We start from the raw sequence: 13,599 nt of genomic DNA, 5'->3' as shown, positions 1-13,599 counted from the left end.
TCACAAAATTGTGAAACAAAATTAAGAAAAACATTCGTATATTTCGCACATTTATTCAGATTGGTAAATTATTGGTAAAGTTATATAAGATATATTACTTACATTCAGTATTTAGTGTAGCCTTCATCGTCAATTATGGTTTGTATGTAGCATGGAGTTTGTAGATTATGCTTCATTAATTCTCATAAATATTTTAATTGCTATTTGCTCTTTACAGATTGTTTAGAATGTCAGCTCAATCAGCAAAGAAACAAAACCATTTAAATGAAGAGGGGAGTAGCCGAGAATTTCAAGAATCTTGGAGTAAAAGATTTTCTTTGATTAAGAAGGATAATAAAGCATTATTCATTTTATGTTCTGAAATGCGAGGGTAGTTTTTTAAAATATTTAGCCAATTTTGGCACATTTAGCCAGTTTTGTGTTCTGGGCATGCAAGGGTAGTTTTTTAAAATATTTAGCCAATTCTTAACCTTTTTAAGGGTGGCACGCACCCTTAAAAAGGTTCACCACCCCTGCTCTAGAGAATGCTATGTAAACTGTATACTTGATTCACAGTTTCACATGTTCTTTTCGTTATGTTGAAGTTAATTTGTCTAGTTTAGTATTTTCCACAAGAAGAAAAGGTAAAATTTTTTGAAGGTTATGTTTGCTGAATTTTGATCCTTTAGTTGCAGCTTGTTCAGATGCATCTGAACAAGATGCCAGTGTTACTTGGAGTAATGATCCTTCACAGATGAAATCCACTTACTGAAAAGCTATGCCTACTTGATCTAGCACCCTGAGAAGTGCCCCAAAGCACACATAAAGGACCCTCACAAATATAAGCAGCAGTGAATGTGTTAAACAGAATATTAAGAAAAAAGCAACCAATATAGGTTGCCTATTATGCATATGCATCTTATTTTTAGGAAACTCAATGTTTTCAGGCCACAAATATAAGACCTTGAATGGTTTGAGCAGGTTCAATGCTGATGGGATACTTCCACTTGCTCAGATTAAGAACCTGAGGGGGCATAGATTCAAATTGAGGAATGACAGTTGTAGAATAGATGTGCGGAAGTTTGCCTTTAGCCAGTGGGTAGTTGATTGCTGGAACAGACTTCCATCTGTTGTGGAAGTTGATAGCTTAAATAAATTTAAGGCTGAACTAGACAAACATTTGGAATGATTGGATGGGTGAAATGGGAAGGGGTGTTTTTTTTTTTTTTTTGGCCGATGCTGTATAAGCTTGCTTTCTTGCATCATATGCCTCAACTAATACTAAATCACTGGCAGGTATTACTCTGTTAGTTTAGAAATATAATTTTAAGTTGTCAAGTAACCTTTTGGGTTCTATACCTGAAAGTTTATAAACAATTAAATCGCATATTTTATCACTGTCCTATTTAATATGTTGCATGAGGTTCTTACTGTATAAAGCATGTGATTTCATATGATGTAGCTGGAAAATGTATCTGTTATATAGTACTGTTTATCTGAAATTAAATCTGACTGTTGGTAAAAATATCAGAATAGCTTTTTTAATTTCATAATATTAACTTGTGTTCATGTATTTACTTAAGTGTCTTAGTGAATTGATCAAACCTCACATGAATTTATCACTTTAAATCTTTGTTTTAGATTGTTCCAGTTCCTTACAAAGATCTTCCAGTTGTTCAGCCTTACCTTTCATCATTTGAACACAAAGGTATCTCTCCTCTGTCACAAGATGAAAAATGGCTGAATGTTTCATGTCCAAAGTAAGTTCAGTTTATATAAAAATGCTTCATCTGACTGTTCATTTATATATAAGCACAAAATCAGTAGTTATTTATTAAGGCAATAAATAAAAAAATAAGTACTAACAAAGCTTTTTGTGCAGACTCTCATGACTTGCATTAATCCATGGCAGTGATGTGTATATAATGATTATGCACGGAACTTTAAAATATGCCACTGGATAGAATTTGTTAACATCTGCAGCACCAGGTTTAAAATTAATAGGGATAATGGTACTCATATATATCATATTTTTTAATTATTGGTGCTGCATGACAGTTCCCCCCCCTCCATTACTGGTCTTTTATCAAATAATTAATCCCTAATCACCAGCCATTACTTTTCCTTTCCTTCCTCACCATAATCAGAGAATAAATACCTTCCCTCATTCTTCTTCCCTTTCTCTTTCCTTACATTTACACAACTTATAGCATGTATACCTTTTCTTCCCCCTTTACCCTACCTCTTCTTCACTGATACATAGATAATCTCCACCTCTTTACCAATCCATAGAAAATATAGTTCCCCCGTTCCCTGACAAAATGTTTGAGTCATCTCTCTGCCACTTATTTATTATAGCCTCCCATCTTAGCTAATATTTTTCTTAGTTGAGAAAGATTCCATATAGAAGCCAAAAGCTGCTACCTGTATTGTGTATTTCATTTATATTTTGTATATTTTTAACCAGTTTATTTAAATTAATTTTGTACATTTTGTAGTAGTAAACTTTATTATAGCATTGTTAGTGGTTTCAAGAACTTGTACATGCATGCTATACCTCTCCTTTTAGTATCCTTTACTTATTAGTTGGAACTTGCTGCACCACCTAGAGCTGAGGTTGCGAACTAATAGGCATTGCCTTTCTGTTTGCCCTTGCATTGTGTGTTTATGTAAGGTAATTCTAAATGTGGCAAACAGTTTATACACTGAAAATTGTTTTGCTTAGTCCATTTTACAACTTAAAACTAATAAATCTTCATTATCGTGAAGAGTTTAAACTAAAGTTTAAATAAAATGAATTTTTAAAATTTTTATAAGTTGTTTGCACAGGGTAACTAACCTAATGTACACCACAAGGGAGTAGTTTGAGCAAGCTTATTCCAAAGTACATTTATCTGTAAACAGTCCTTTTGATTAATGAAGTTAAACAAATTGGCATACTGAGACCTGACTTAGAGATAAAATTATGAATTATCACACCCAATGTTAGACATTTAGCTTTTGTTGTAAAGGCTCAACAATCACATTAGTTAGGTACTATGTTTTAAAACGTAATTTATGATCACTCTTAAAGAAATTTAAGGGTTAATTTCATTTAATTATTTCCTTATGCAGGAAAATATAACAGTTCTATGCCACAAATTAAAATGCTGTTACTATAATTAAGAACTTTGCCAAGCCTGTTTCATTTTGCAGCTTGTAGATGAATCGAAAATTGATAATGGGCTCTTTTAGCATAAAAGGTTGTACGTCACTGTATTGAATAATGAAACTTAAGAAAAGTTGAATGGATTTATATTAGGCTCAATGCTTAATTTGATTATTGTTCTGCATATTTTTGAAACTTATTTTAAATTAATTTCAAAATAAGTGATGTATTACAAAAATATTTCATTAAATTTAAAGCACTATTCTGCAGCTCATTGTTTCCTTTTTCACATCACCTTTCTGTGATTTGACAATTCCATTTGATTCACACACACACACACACACACACACACACACACACACACACACACACACACACACACACACACACACACACACACACAGAGAGAGAGAGAGAGAGAGAGAGAGAGAGAGAGAGAGAGAGAGAGAGAGAGAGAGAGAGAGAGAGAGAGAGGGTAGTTCAGTTTTCCACAGGGTTTATCATGCTTAGTTTTGGTTTTAGATAATTTTGTCACCTAGACCTTTTTGTCATATTTGCCCTGAAATTTTTGAAATTTAAAATTGAAATAGCATTTAGATTTTTCGATTTCTAAATTAACATTTTGCCTAATCACCCGTTTTTTTCTCAATAGGAAAATTGTTCCTCATCCTCAGTTTAGCCTGAAAACATCATCAGTGTATTTCTGAATTTCATTTTATTAGAAGAAGAAAAAACAGTAATAATACAACATTTGTAGTGTAGATTTGTAACACAAACAGCCAAATGCATGTGTATTGAAGAGCAGACATCACATATAACTGTTATGTTTGTGTTATTTTTTTTTCCAAATAACAATTGCTTTGTGTTCATTTCAGAAGTACAGTGATGCATTTTTAGACTAAACTGAGGATGAGGAACAGCTTTCCCATTGAGAAAAAAGCACTGAATAATGAACTAAAATTGATTAGGAAAATTTTTAATTTAAAAGTTGTAATATGTAAACAGTAATACTTAGTCCAGTTTTAATAACAAATTCAAAAATTTCAGCCCAAATAGGACAAAAAATGTCCCAGATGACAAATAGCATAAATCTAAAAACAAGCAAGATAGATACAAGCAAGCCAGTACCTTCTTGAATCTTCCCATATAAAAAAATTCTGAAATATCAAATGATAGATAAACTCTGAATTTTTCTTTTTTTAAATGCCCCTGGAAAAGTAATTGTTGTCACATCTGCTGGGGAAACATTAGAATCGCTTCTTCACAGGAAAAAATATTTTATTTTTTTATGGAAAAGGTGATCAATGGAAACATTTACTTAGACATGTTGAATAACTGGCTTATACCTCGGTTTCATGAAGATGCTACTGGTTTTCTCTTGGAATAAGATAGTACGCTTCCTCACTCCCATGTGGATATGCAAGAATATCTCAATAATACATTATTTCAGTGGTAGATGGGATAATGAATAAAATTATATATAATGTTCCTGCCCCCCCGCCACCCCCTGGTCTCCAGACTTGACATTATATGACTTCGTTTTCTGGGACTATATTAAGGAATGCTGTGTTTGTGCCACACTTGTCAACAAACATCCCTAAACTGAAAAAGATTTACTGAGGCAATGACATTGCTTAGCACAGACACACCAACAAAGATTTGGGAAAAAATGGACTGTTGTTGGGCTCATATCATAAGACTGCAGGTTCTGTGAGAAATTTTGAGAGATTCTGTCCATCTGCATATACCCTAACAACATATGCCAACTTTTATATCTGTGACTTTTTGAAAACATTTACTTCCTGAATCACTCTGTACATGAATGTGAAGCCAAATTATTTTCTATATTTTTGTGTTTTTAATGTCTTTTCACAGTGTAAATGGTATATTGACTGTTTCTATAAATTTATAGTTCTTTTTAAAAGTTGTTTTCTGAATGTAAAGAACTCAATATAAAGAATCTTCTTCTTCAGTGTGCCGTCTATTTGCAGAGGTTGGCTGTCATCTTTGCATTGGATGAACATGAGATAGAAGCCCTACACAAACTATTGTTACTCTGATCATACCACTCTCTCTGAGGTTTGCTAATCAAGATTTCCTTCTTTTCCCTCAACTTCTTTTTCCATTGATCTTGCCCTGGATTATCAATTGCAACATCTTATATTTGTCATTCCTCATCAAATGTCCTAAATATTTTAGTTTCCTCTCCTTAATGTGTTAGTTATTTCTGTCTTTTTCTTCATTTGTCTCATGATTTCATCATTCTTTATCTTATCAGTCCATGACACTCTTAACATTCGTCTGTAACACCACATCTCAAAATCATTTAATTTATTCTGGGTTTTCTTTGTCAGTGTCTAGGCCTCAGCTCCATAAAGGAGGGCAGAAAAGACAAAACATTTCAATATTCTTGTTCTTAAAGGAAGTATAAGATCACTGTGCCATAGAAGATTCTTCATTTTAAGGAAGGCTGCATGTGCTTGTTCAGTTCTTGAGCATACTTTGATAGAATGGTCCGAGTCCTCACTCAGCATATATCCAAGATAGCAATAACTTTTAACCCTTTCAATTTCTTCATTATTGATTATAATTCATGTTTGCTTCTTTCTTACTGATCATCATAGTTTTGTTTTCTTGATGTTTAACTTCAGACCAAAATTTTCACTTATTCTATTAATTCTATCCATTAATGCTTGTAAATCCTTCTCAGAGCTGGCCAGCAATATAGTATCATCTGCATATCTGATCATATTTATTGTTTTGCTATTAATCTTTATCCCTTCTGTATATCCCTCTAAAGCATCTTTAAAAATTTCTTCAGCATACACACTGAACAATATAAGTGAAAGAATACAACCTTGGTGAACTCCTCTTTTAATTTCTATCTTTTCTGATTCTTCTCCTTCTATGCATACCTTTGCTGATTGTCCTCAATACAAATTTTCCATTATTCTGATGTCTTTACTATCAATTCCAATCTTCTCTAAGATTTGGAACAGTTTGTCATGTCTTACCCGATCAAAGGCTTTTTCATAATCCAAGAAGCAAATGAATACCTCTTCACATCTTGACATCTTTCTATTAGAGTCCAAACTGTAAACAGGGCTTCTCTCATATCCAGTCCTTGTTGGAAGCCAAATTGAGAATCACTAAGTGTTTCCTCACATCTTTTATAAATTCAGTTGTGTATAAGCCTTAGAAGTATCTTCAGTGCATGGCTCAACAAACTAATTGTTCTAAATTGAGAACAACTATTTGCATTTGCACATTTCGGTATAGGTATGAATGACAATCTCAACCATTGTCTGGGAATTTCTCCAGTGTCATAAACCTTTTTGAGCAGACCAACCAGCACCTCCACCTTCGTTATCATTAATAGTTCTGTCGGAATTTTGCCAGGACCACTTGCCTTTTTGGGTTTAGCATATTTAATAGCTAAGGTCACTTCTTCCTCCATGATACTCAGTACTTCCACATTTTCTGATCTGTCAAATTTTTCATTTCTGTTGTCATCAAAATTCTTTGATGTATTCTTGCCAGACTCAAATTTTTCTTCAGTTGAAACTGCAATCTTTCCGTTCTTTTTTTCTTTTGCTTCTTTTATTTACTTCCTAATTTTTGTTCTAATTTTTTGTATTCTGTTGGGTTGTGTTTGTTCTGCCTTCTCTTTTCCATCAGTTCTAGTAAGTCATTCATTTTCCACTTCTGCTTTGCTTTTAGAGGTTCACCTTTCAGATGATTATCTGCCACTTTAAGCACAGTGTCTTTAATTAATCTCCATCTTTCATTTATATCTTCTGAGAGGCTATAATTAAGTTCCTTCGCTATCGAGTCTTCAATCTTCTTTTTAATATCTTTGTTCTCTGATTTTTTAGGTAAATCCATTGTTTACCCTCCTTTTTTATGCGTTTCAGTTTCACTTTCATTCAGGGCGCCTCCGTAGCCAGGTGGGAAGAAGCAGCAGCAGCAGTGCGTAGCACACGCTTCTTGATTAGACCGGGGTTCGAGCCCGTCACCACCAAATACAGAGGATGCGGAAAGGTCAGGGAATGACCACCGCATATCCCCGGAGCAATATAGCCTTAGTTGTTAATGCTCCTAAAAACCAAATAACAACTTCACTTTCATTCACTGATTAATGGGTTATGGTCGGAACCTATGTCAGCGCCTGGATATTTCTTAAATGCTTCACGCCGTTTTTGAAATGATGGTTGATCAAAACAATCAATTTGATTCCTCACAATATTGTTTTACTCCATCACCTGGAGATTTCCATGTGTAAAGTATTTGCGGTGGTAGCTTGAAGAGGATATTCATTACAACCAGTTCAAATCTTTGCTCAAACTAGATAAAGAATAATTTTGCTTTAATCATGTCTTTAAATGTGAACAAGAATCTGGTAAAGGGTTTGTAATGTAATACTCATTTATTAAAATTATTTATCATGTATAATAGTTAAAATCATTTATTTCTTGAAGGAAGAATAGTTTTATTTTTTAGACAGTAGTATGGCTCTTCATAATAAATATAGGAAATTAACTTTTTTTTTTGCTTTTTGAATATAGATGTGGAGGTGATGCAAAGCGTGAGACTGATACCATGGACACTTTCGTTGACAGTGCATGGTATTTTCTAAGATTTTTGGATCCACATAACTCATCTGAACCATTTGATTATAAAAAAGTTAATGAATTGATGCCCATTGATCTGTACATAGGAGGGAAAGAGCATGGTGAGAGTTTAGCTATTTTTTTCTAATTTGAAAATGTTCCATTAATTTATGGAAGAAGTGGAATTCTGAGTTTTCTGCATCATTAGCATCACAAGTAAACTAAAACTTAATTATTTTCTTTTTTTTTTTTTAGCATTTTTCTTGTTTATTCTTATTCTTCTGTATTGTGCCAACATGCAGATTCATAAATAAGTTTAATTTTTTGCTTAAGCAAGATAATTTTTAGATAAAACTGAGGCCAGGTTTAACTGCCATTGAACAACATTGTGTATGTGAGTAACCTCTTACAAAAGAATTTTGAATGGTGTCTTTTTTTGGAACTAAAATTGACTGGAAAGTGATTAAGTAAATTTTAAATTCAATAAAGATCATCATCATATAAATTTTTTGTCATCATATTAATTTCTCTTTAACACATTAGCATTAGTTCAGGCATATGATGCAAGAAAGCAAATGTTTGTCTAGTTCAGCCTTAAATTTATTTAAGCTAACAACTTCCTATGTATAAGTATAGTGCGAAAGCATCAATAATACATAGCCAAATCTGAATGAACAGAATATTAGCAAAGCGGAATCGTTTTAAGTTGTTTATCAACTTCCACAACAACAGATGGAAGTCTTTTCCAGCAGAAACTACCTGATGGCTAAAGGCAAACTTCAGCACTTCTGTTCTGCAACTGTCTTTCCTCAATTTGAATCTATACCCCCTCAGGTTCGTAATCAGGTTCGCAATCCCATCAGCATTGAGTCTGCTCAAACCATTAAAACTGTACACCTTAATCAAATTACGTCCAGGTGCCTAGTCTCCAGATGCTGCAACTTGCAGAACTTAAGCCTTTCTTGGTACGAGCACCCCTTTGACCCCTTTGGTCCTCTCACTGATCTTGTTGCTGTTCTTTGTACTTGTTCTAGCAACTCTACATCCTTCCTAAAATGAGGCCTCCAGACCTCTACACAGTATTGAAGATGTAGTCTGACCATTGCCCTCTACAAGGGGATGATCACCTCCTTGTCTCTGCTAGCAAAATTCTTATATATCATTGACAAGACTCCATGACCTACTCTGGCAGCTCATCTGCACTGCTCAGAGAACTTCATATCTGACTGCACAATTGTCCCCAGGTCTTTTTTCATTCTCCACTTCCCTGAGTGTAATACCACACAGTTGGTATATTTCTCTTGAGCTACTACTATCCATATGCAGTACTTTGCATTTGTCAATGTTAAACTTCAGTTGCCACTTCTCAGCTCATCTGTCTAACTTTTCTAGATCTGTTGCAGTAGCATACTGTCTTTACTGTCATTAGAAATGTTGCCAACCTTTGTATTATCTGCAAACTTGGACATTAAGCCTGATATACCTTCATCAGTATCATTGATAAATACACAAAATAACAATGGGCCCAGCACTGAACCCTGGGGATTCTACTAATAACATTAGTCCATGAAGAGCAGGTCCATTTATTACCATTCTCTGTCGTCTCCCATTCAGCCATCCCTTTATCCATTTTAGCAACTTGTCCTTAATGCCATACCGCTCCAATTTTTACAGCAATCTTCCATGTGGAATGGTATCAAAAACTTTCCTGAAATCCAAGTGTATGATATCAAAATTATTTTTAGCATCCAGTTTCTTTATGACCACATCATAGTAGCCAATGAAATTGGTCAGACAAGACTTCCCCTTAAAAAACCCATGCTCTGTCTGAACTATTACTGCAGTCTTGTCTAGATGATCCCGCAATACTTCTTTAATCAGTGACTCCACTGGTTAAAGAAGTATTGCAGTGACTCCATTATTTTGCCCAGAGCAGAAGTTAGACTAACAGGTCTATAATTATTTGAAACCCTTTGAATCCCCTTTGTGAATTGGGGGTACATTTGCACATCTCCAGTCCATGAGGGACCTCCTTTGAATCTAAGGTTGCTCTCATAATTATAGCTAAGGGTTTGCTTACTTCCCTTGCTGCCTCCTTCAGTATAACTGGATAGATTCCATCCACCCCAGGTGCCTTTTTTCATGTTTAACTTCAACAAATTCTCCTCCAATTTGCTCTCTGTTATTACAAAATCATTTAGCTCCCTGTTAGAGTTTAATAAATTTCTGTCCTCCTCTTCCTTACATAATTCCTGATGTGTGAATGTAGATGCAAAATACTCATTCAGTTTGTCAGCTATCTGAGCATATCAACAGTCGAATATAATGGTACATATACTGGTAATTAACATTGTGTTTCAGTAGAACTTCAGAATGATAGAAAGTAGAACTGAAGGAACATGCTTTTTTAAATAAAAATTAAAACTATACTTAATTGCACACACATACTTTTCTTACAAAAAATTTTAAATGGTCTGTGTGTTCGGGGCTAAAATGTAGCTGTGCATGTAGTTTAAGCAAATGTTGTTAAAAATATTGCAATAAAGAATATTAATTATTTTTTAATCATATTTTATTTCTTTCTGTTCTTTTTCACATTACTACTTGTTCTGTTTTATGTAGGCGTATTGCATCTTTACTATGCTCGTTTCTTCACTCATTTCTTACATTTCCAAGGATTATTAAAACATCCTGAGCCTTTTACCCGTCTACTGATGTTGGGCACAATTAGGAATAAAGCATTTCAGGTTCAAGAAACAGGACAGTATTTGCTACGAGAACAAGTGGATTTTTCGGGTGGGTATTGAATCACTGTCAGTTCTGTATAGTTGAAGTAAACATTATTTTCCTGTTAAATACATGATAGACAATAGTAATGTCATGATTATAATAATTCATAATAAATTGCTTTATTCTTAAATAATTCAGTAAATGAGATTTATTACTATTATTTTAATCCTTGAGCTTGTGGTTCATATCTGTATGTGTATTTTCTCTTTGAAAGTGTGTCACAGATCATTTTTGCATTGCGCAAGCTAAAAACTGGAATAACTTGCAGGTAACCTGAATACCCTCATCCTCTTCCTCCAGTCATTAATTGGAATCAAACCCAGACCTCTCCAAATGAGAAGTCTGGGTTTGATTCCCATTTAATTAATTAATTTTGTTATATTAATGTAGTAGTAATAGTGGCATGTGATGCAAGAAAGCAAATGTACTTATGCAGCATCAGCCAAGAAAAAAAAAAATTACAAAACAATCTCCTCTTAATGTTTGTCCAGTTCCTCCTTAAATTTATTTAACCTATCAACTTCCACAACGACAGATGGAAGTTTGTTTCAGAAATTAACCACCCTCTGGCTAAAGGGAAATTTTCGCACATCTATTCTACATCTGTCCTTCCTCAATTTCAATTTATGTCCCCTTAGGTTCATAATCTGAACAAGTGGAAGAATCTCATCAGAATTCAGCGTCCTCAACCCATTCAAGGCCTTATACACCTCAATCAGATCACCTCGCAGGTGCCTAGTCTCCAGCTGCTGCAATTTGCAGAACTTAAGCCTCTCCTGGTATGAGGATCCCTTCATTCCCCTCACCAATCTTGTTGCCCCTCTCTGTACACACTCAAGCAAATCTACATCCTTCCTAAAATGAGGCCTCCAGACCTGCATGCAGTACTCAAGCGTGGCCTGACTATTGCCTTATACAGAGGGACAATCACCTCCTTTTCCCTGCTAGCAAAATTCCTGTATATCATTGATAACACTCCATGACCTGCCCTGGCAGCCTATCTGCATTGCTCAGAAAACTTCATATTTGACTGCACCCATTGATATCTGAGCACCCATTGATCACCACCCTCTGTCTTCTCCCACTCAACCATCCTTTTATCCATTGTAGCAACTTACCCTTAATACCATTCTGCTCCGATTTGTACAGTAGTCTTCCATGCGCAACAGTGTCAAAAGCTTTCCTGAAATCCAAGTACAAAGGGTACTAGGAAAGTTTTGCAATATGACGCAACAATGAATCACAGGAAGCTGCTTGTTACTGCATGTTGAGACATATTCATACGTGCATAGTAGCCGCCGTGCCAAGTCGCTGGGCTCAGTTATTCATTAGTAGTGAGAGTGTAAAGTGCTTGCGATGGCATCGTGGTCACGAAATGAGATAAGGACAGTTTTGTGGTATAATTTCGTGCGTGGTTTAACCATAGACCAGTGCTTAGAAGAAATTACTCTTGCACTAGATGATGATTGTCCACATTGTACAACGATATTCAGGTGGTATAGAGAATTCCAAAGGGGAAATTTCACTCTGGAGGATTCTGAGAGGCCGGGAAGGCCACGAACGTCAGTTACAGAGGAAAACGTTACTGCTGTGAGGAAAATGCTTGACGAAAACAGGCGAGTGACCTACCAACAGATAGAGGATACTTTGGGCCTAAATGCACCAGCAATTCGTTCGATTCTGCAAGATCATTTGCACGTGAAGAAACTTTGTTCTCTCTGGGTGCCGCATCAACTGACTGAAGAGCAGATGACACGACGTGTGACTTGGTGCCGGGAGATGTTAAAAAAGTTTGATAAGGGACAATCTCGGTATGTGAACAACATCGTGACAGGTGACGAGACTTGGCTGTACTATTACGATCTGCCGACCAAGGCTCAAAACAAATTTTGGGTCTTTGATGATGACGACACACCCGTAATTGTCAGAAAATCCCAATCTGTAAAGAAGAAAATGATAGCTGTATTTTTCAAATCGAGTGGAATTGTGGAACGTGTCATTTTGGACACGCAGAAGACAGTCACAGCTAAGTGGTATACTGAACAATGCCTGCCTAAAGTCATTGGATCTCTGAAGAACCTGCGGCCAAAGTCAAGAATGGACACCTGGTACCTCCATCACGATAAATGCTCCAGCTCACCGCGCCAAAGCCTGCACCGAATATTTGACCACGACAGGACTGAAACTTCTCGAGCACCCTCCCTACAGTTCAGACCTTGCTCCCTGCGACTTTGCACTGTTCCCGCATGTGAAAATGAAGCTAAAAGGGAGGCGGTTTTCCAGTGATGAGGACCTTCTACGGGCTTGGGACAACGAGTGTGCTTTACTCCCTAGTGAAACTTGGCAGAACTGGTTTAAAGATTGGTTTCGGAGGATGGAGAGGTGTATTGAATGTAGAGGAAATTACTTTGAAAAAATTAAATAAACAAAGCTGTATTGCAAAACTTTCCTAGTACCCTTTGTATATGATATAAAAAATTATTTTTTGCATCCAGTTCCTTTGTATCCACATCATAATAACCAATCAAATTTGTCAGACAAGACTTTCCCTTAACAAACCCATGGTGTGTCTGAATTATTGCTGCAGTCTTGTCTAGATGATCCTGCAATGCATCTTTAACCAGTGACTCCATTATTTTACCTGGAACAGAAGTTAAACTAACTGGTCTGTTACTCGTGTCACCCTTTGATCCCACTTTGTGAATTGGAGACACATTTGCACATCTCCAGTCCGTGGGGACCTCCCCTGAGTCCAAGGATGCTCTCATAATTATGGCTAAAGATTTGCTTATTTCCTTTGCCACCTCCTTTAATATAACTGGATAGATCCCATCCACCCCAGGTGCCTTTCTTATGTTTAACTTCAACAATTTCTCCTCCACTTTGTTCTCAGTTATTACAACAGAGACTGAGAATTATCAGGATTTTTAACATCCAGTAACTAGATATTTTAAGGTTTCTTTGAATAAATTAGTTGTTATTTTCCTAACTGTATTTTCTAAAGAGAGGGCGCTGACTCTCTTTAGAAAATACAGCTGCGAGTTACAGGCTCTGAAACTGGGGGCAAAGGTT

The 13,599-nt window shown here is 35.6% G+C and overlaps 1 protein-coding gene across 1 annotated transcript in view; it reads left to right on the top strand.

The window, feature by feature from the left end:
* Positions 1-13,599, top strand: part of LOC150088959 (putative leucine--tRNA ligase, mitochondrial) — a 75,441-nt gene that overhangs the window by 35,100 nt on the left and 26,742 nt on the right. Inside the window, exons 12-14 of the mRNA XM_090370968.1 lie at positions 1,621-1,739; positions 7,693-7,859; positions 10,360-10,533. Coding sequence (XP_090227094.1) covers positions 1,621-1,739; positions 7,693-7,859; positions 10,360-10,533 — 460 coding nt within the window. The remainder of the gene's footprint in view (positions 1-1,620; positions 1,740-7,692; positions 7,860-10,359; positions 10,534-13,599) is intronic.

The sequence above is a fragment of the Mastigoproctus giganteus genome, chromosome 3 (genome assembly GCF_048544385.1).
Source record: "Mastigoproctus giganteus isolate SK-2022 chromosome 3, ASM4854438v1, whole genome shotgun sequence".
In the NCBI taxonomy this organism is placed as follows: domain Eukaryota; kingdom Metazoa; phylum Arthropoda; class Arachnida; order Uropygi; family Thelyphonidae; genus Mastigoproctus; species Mastigoproctus giganteus.
The sequence above is the reverse complement of the archived record's forward strand: the minus strand, read 5'-3'. Positions and strand labels throughout refer to the sequence as shown.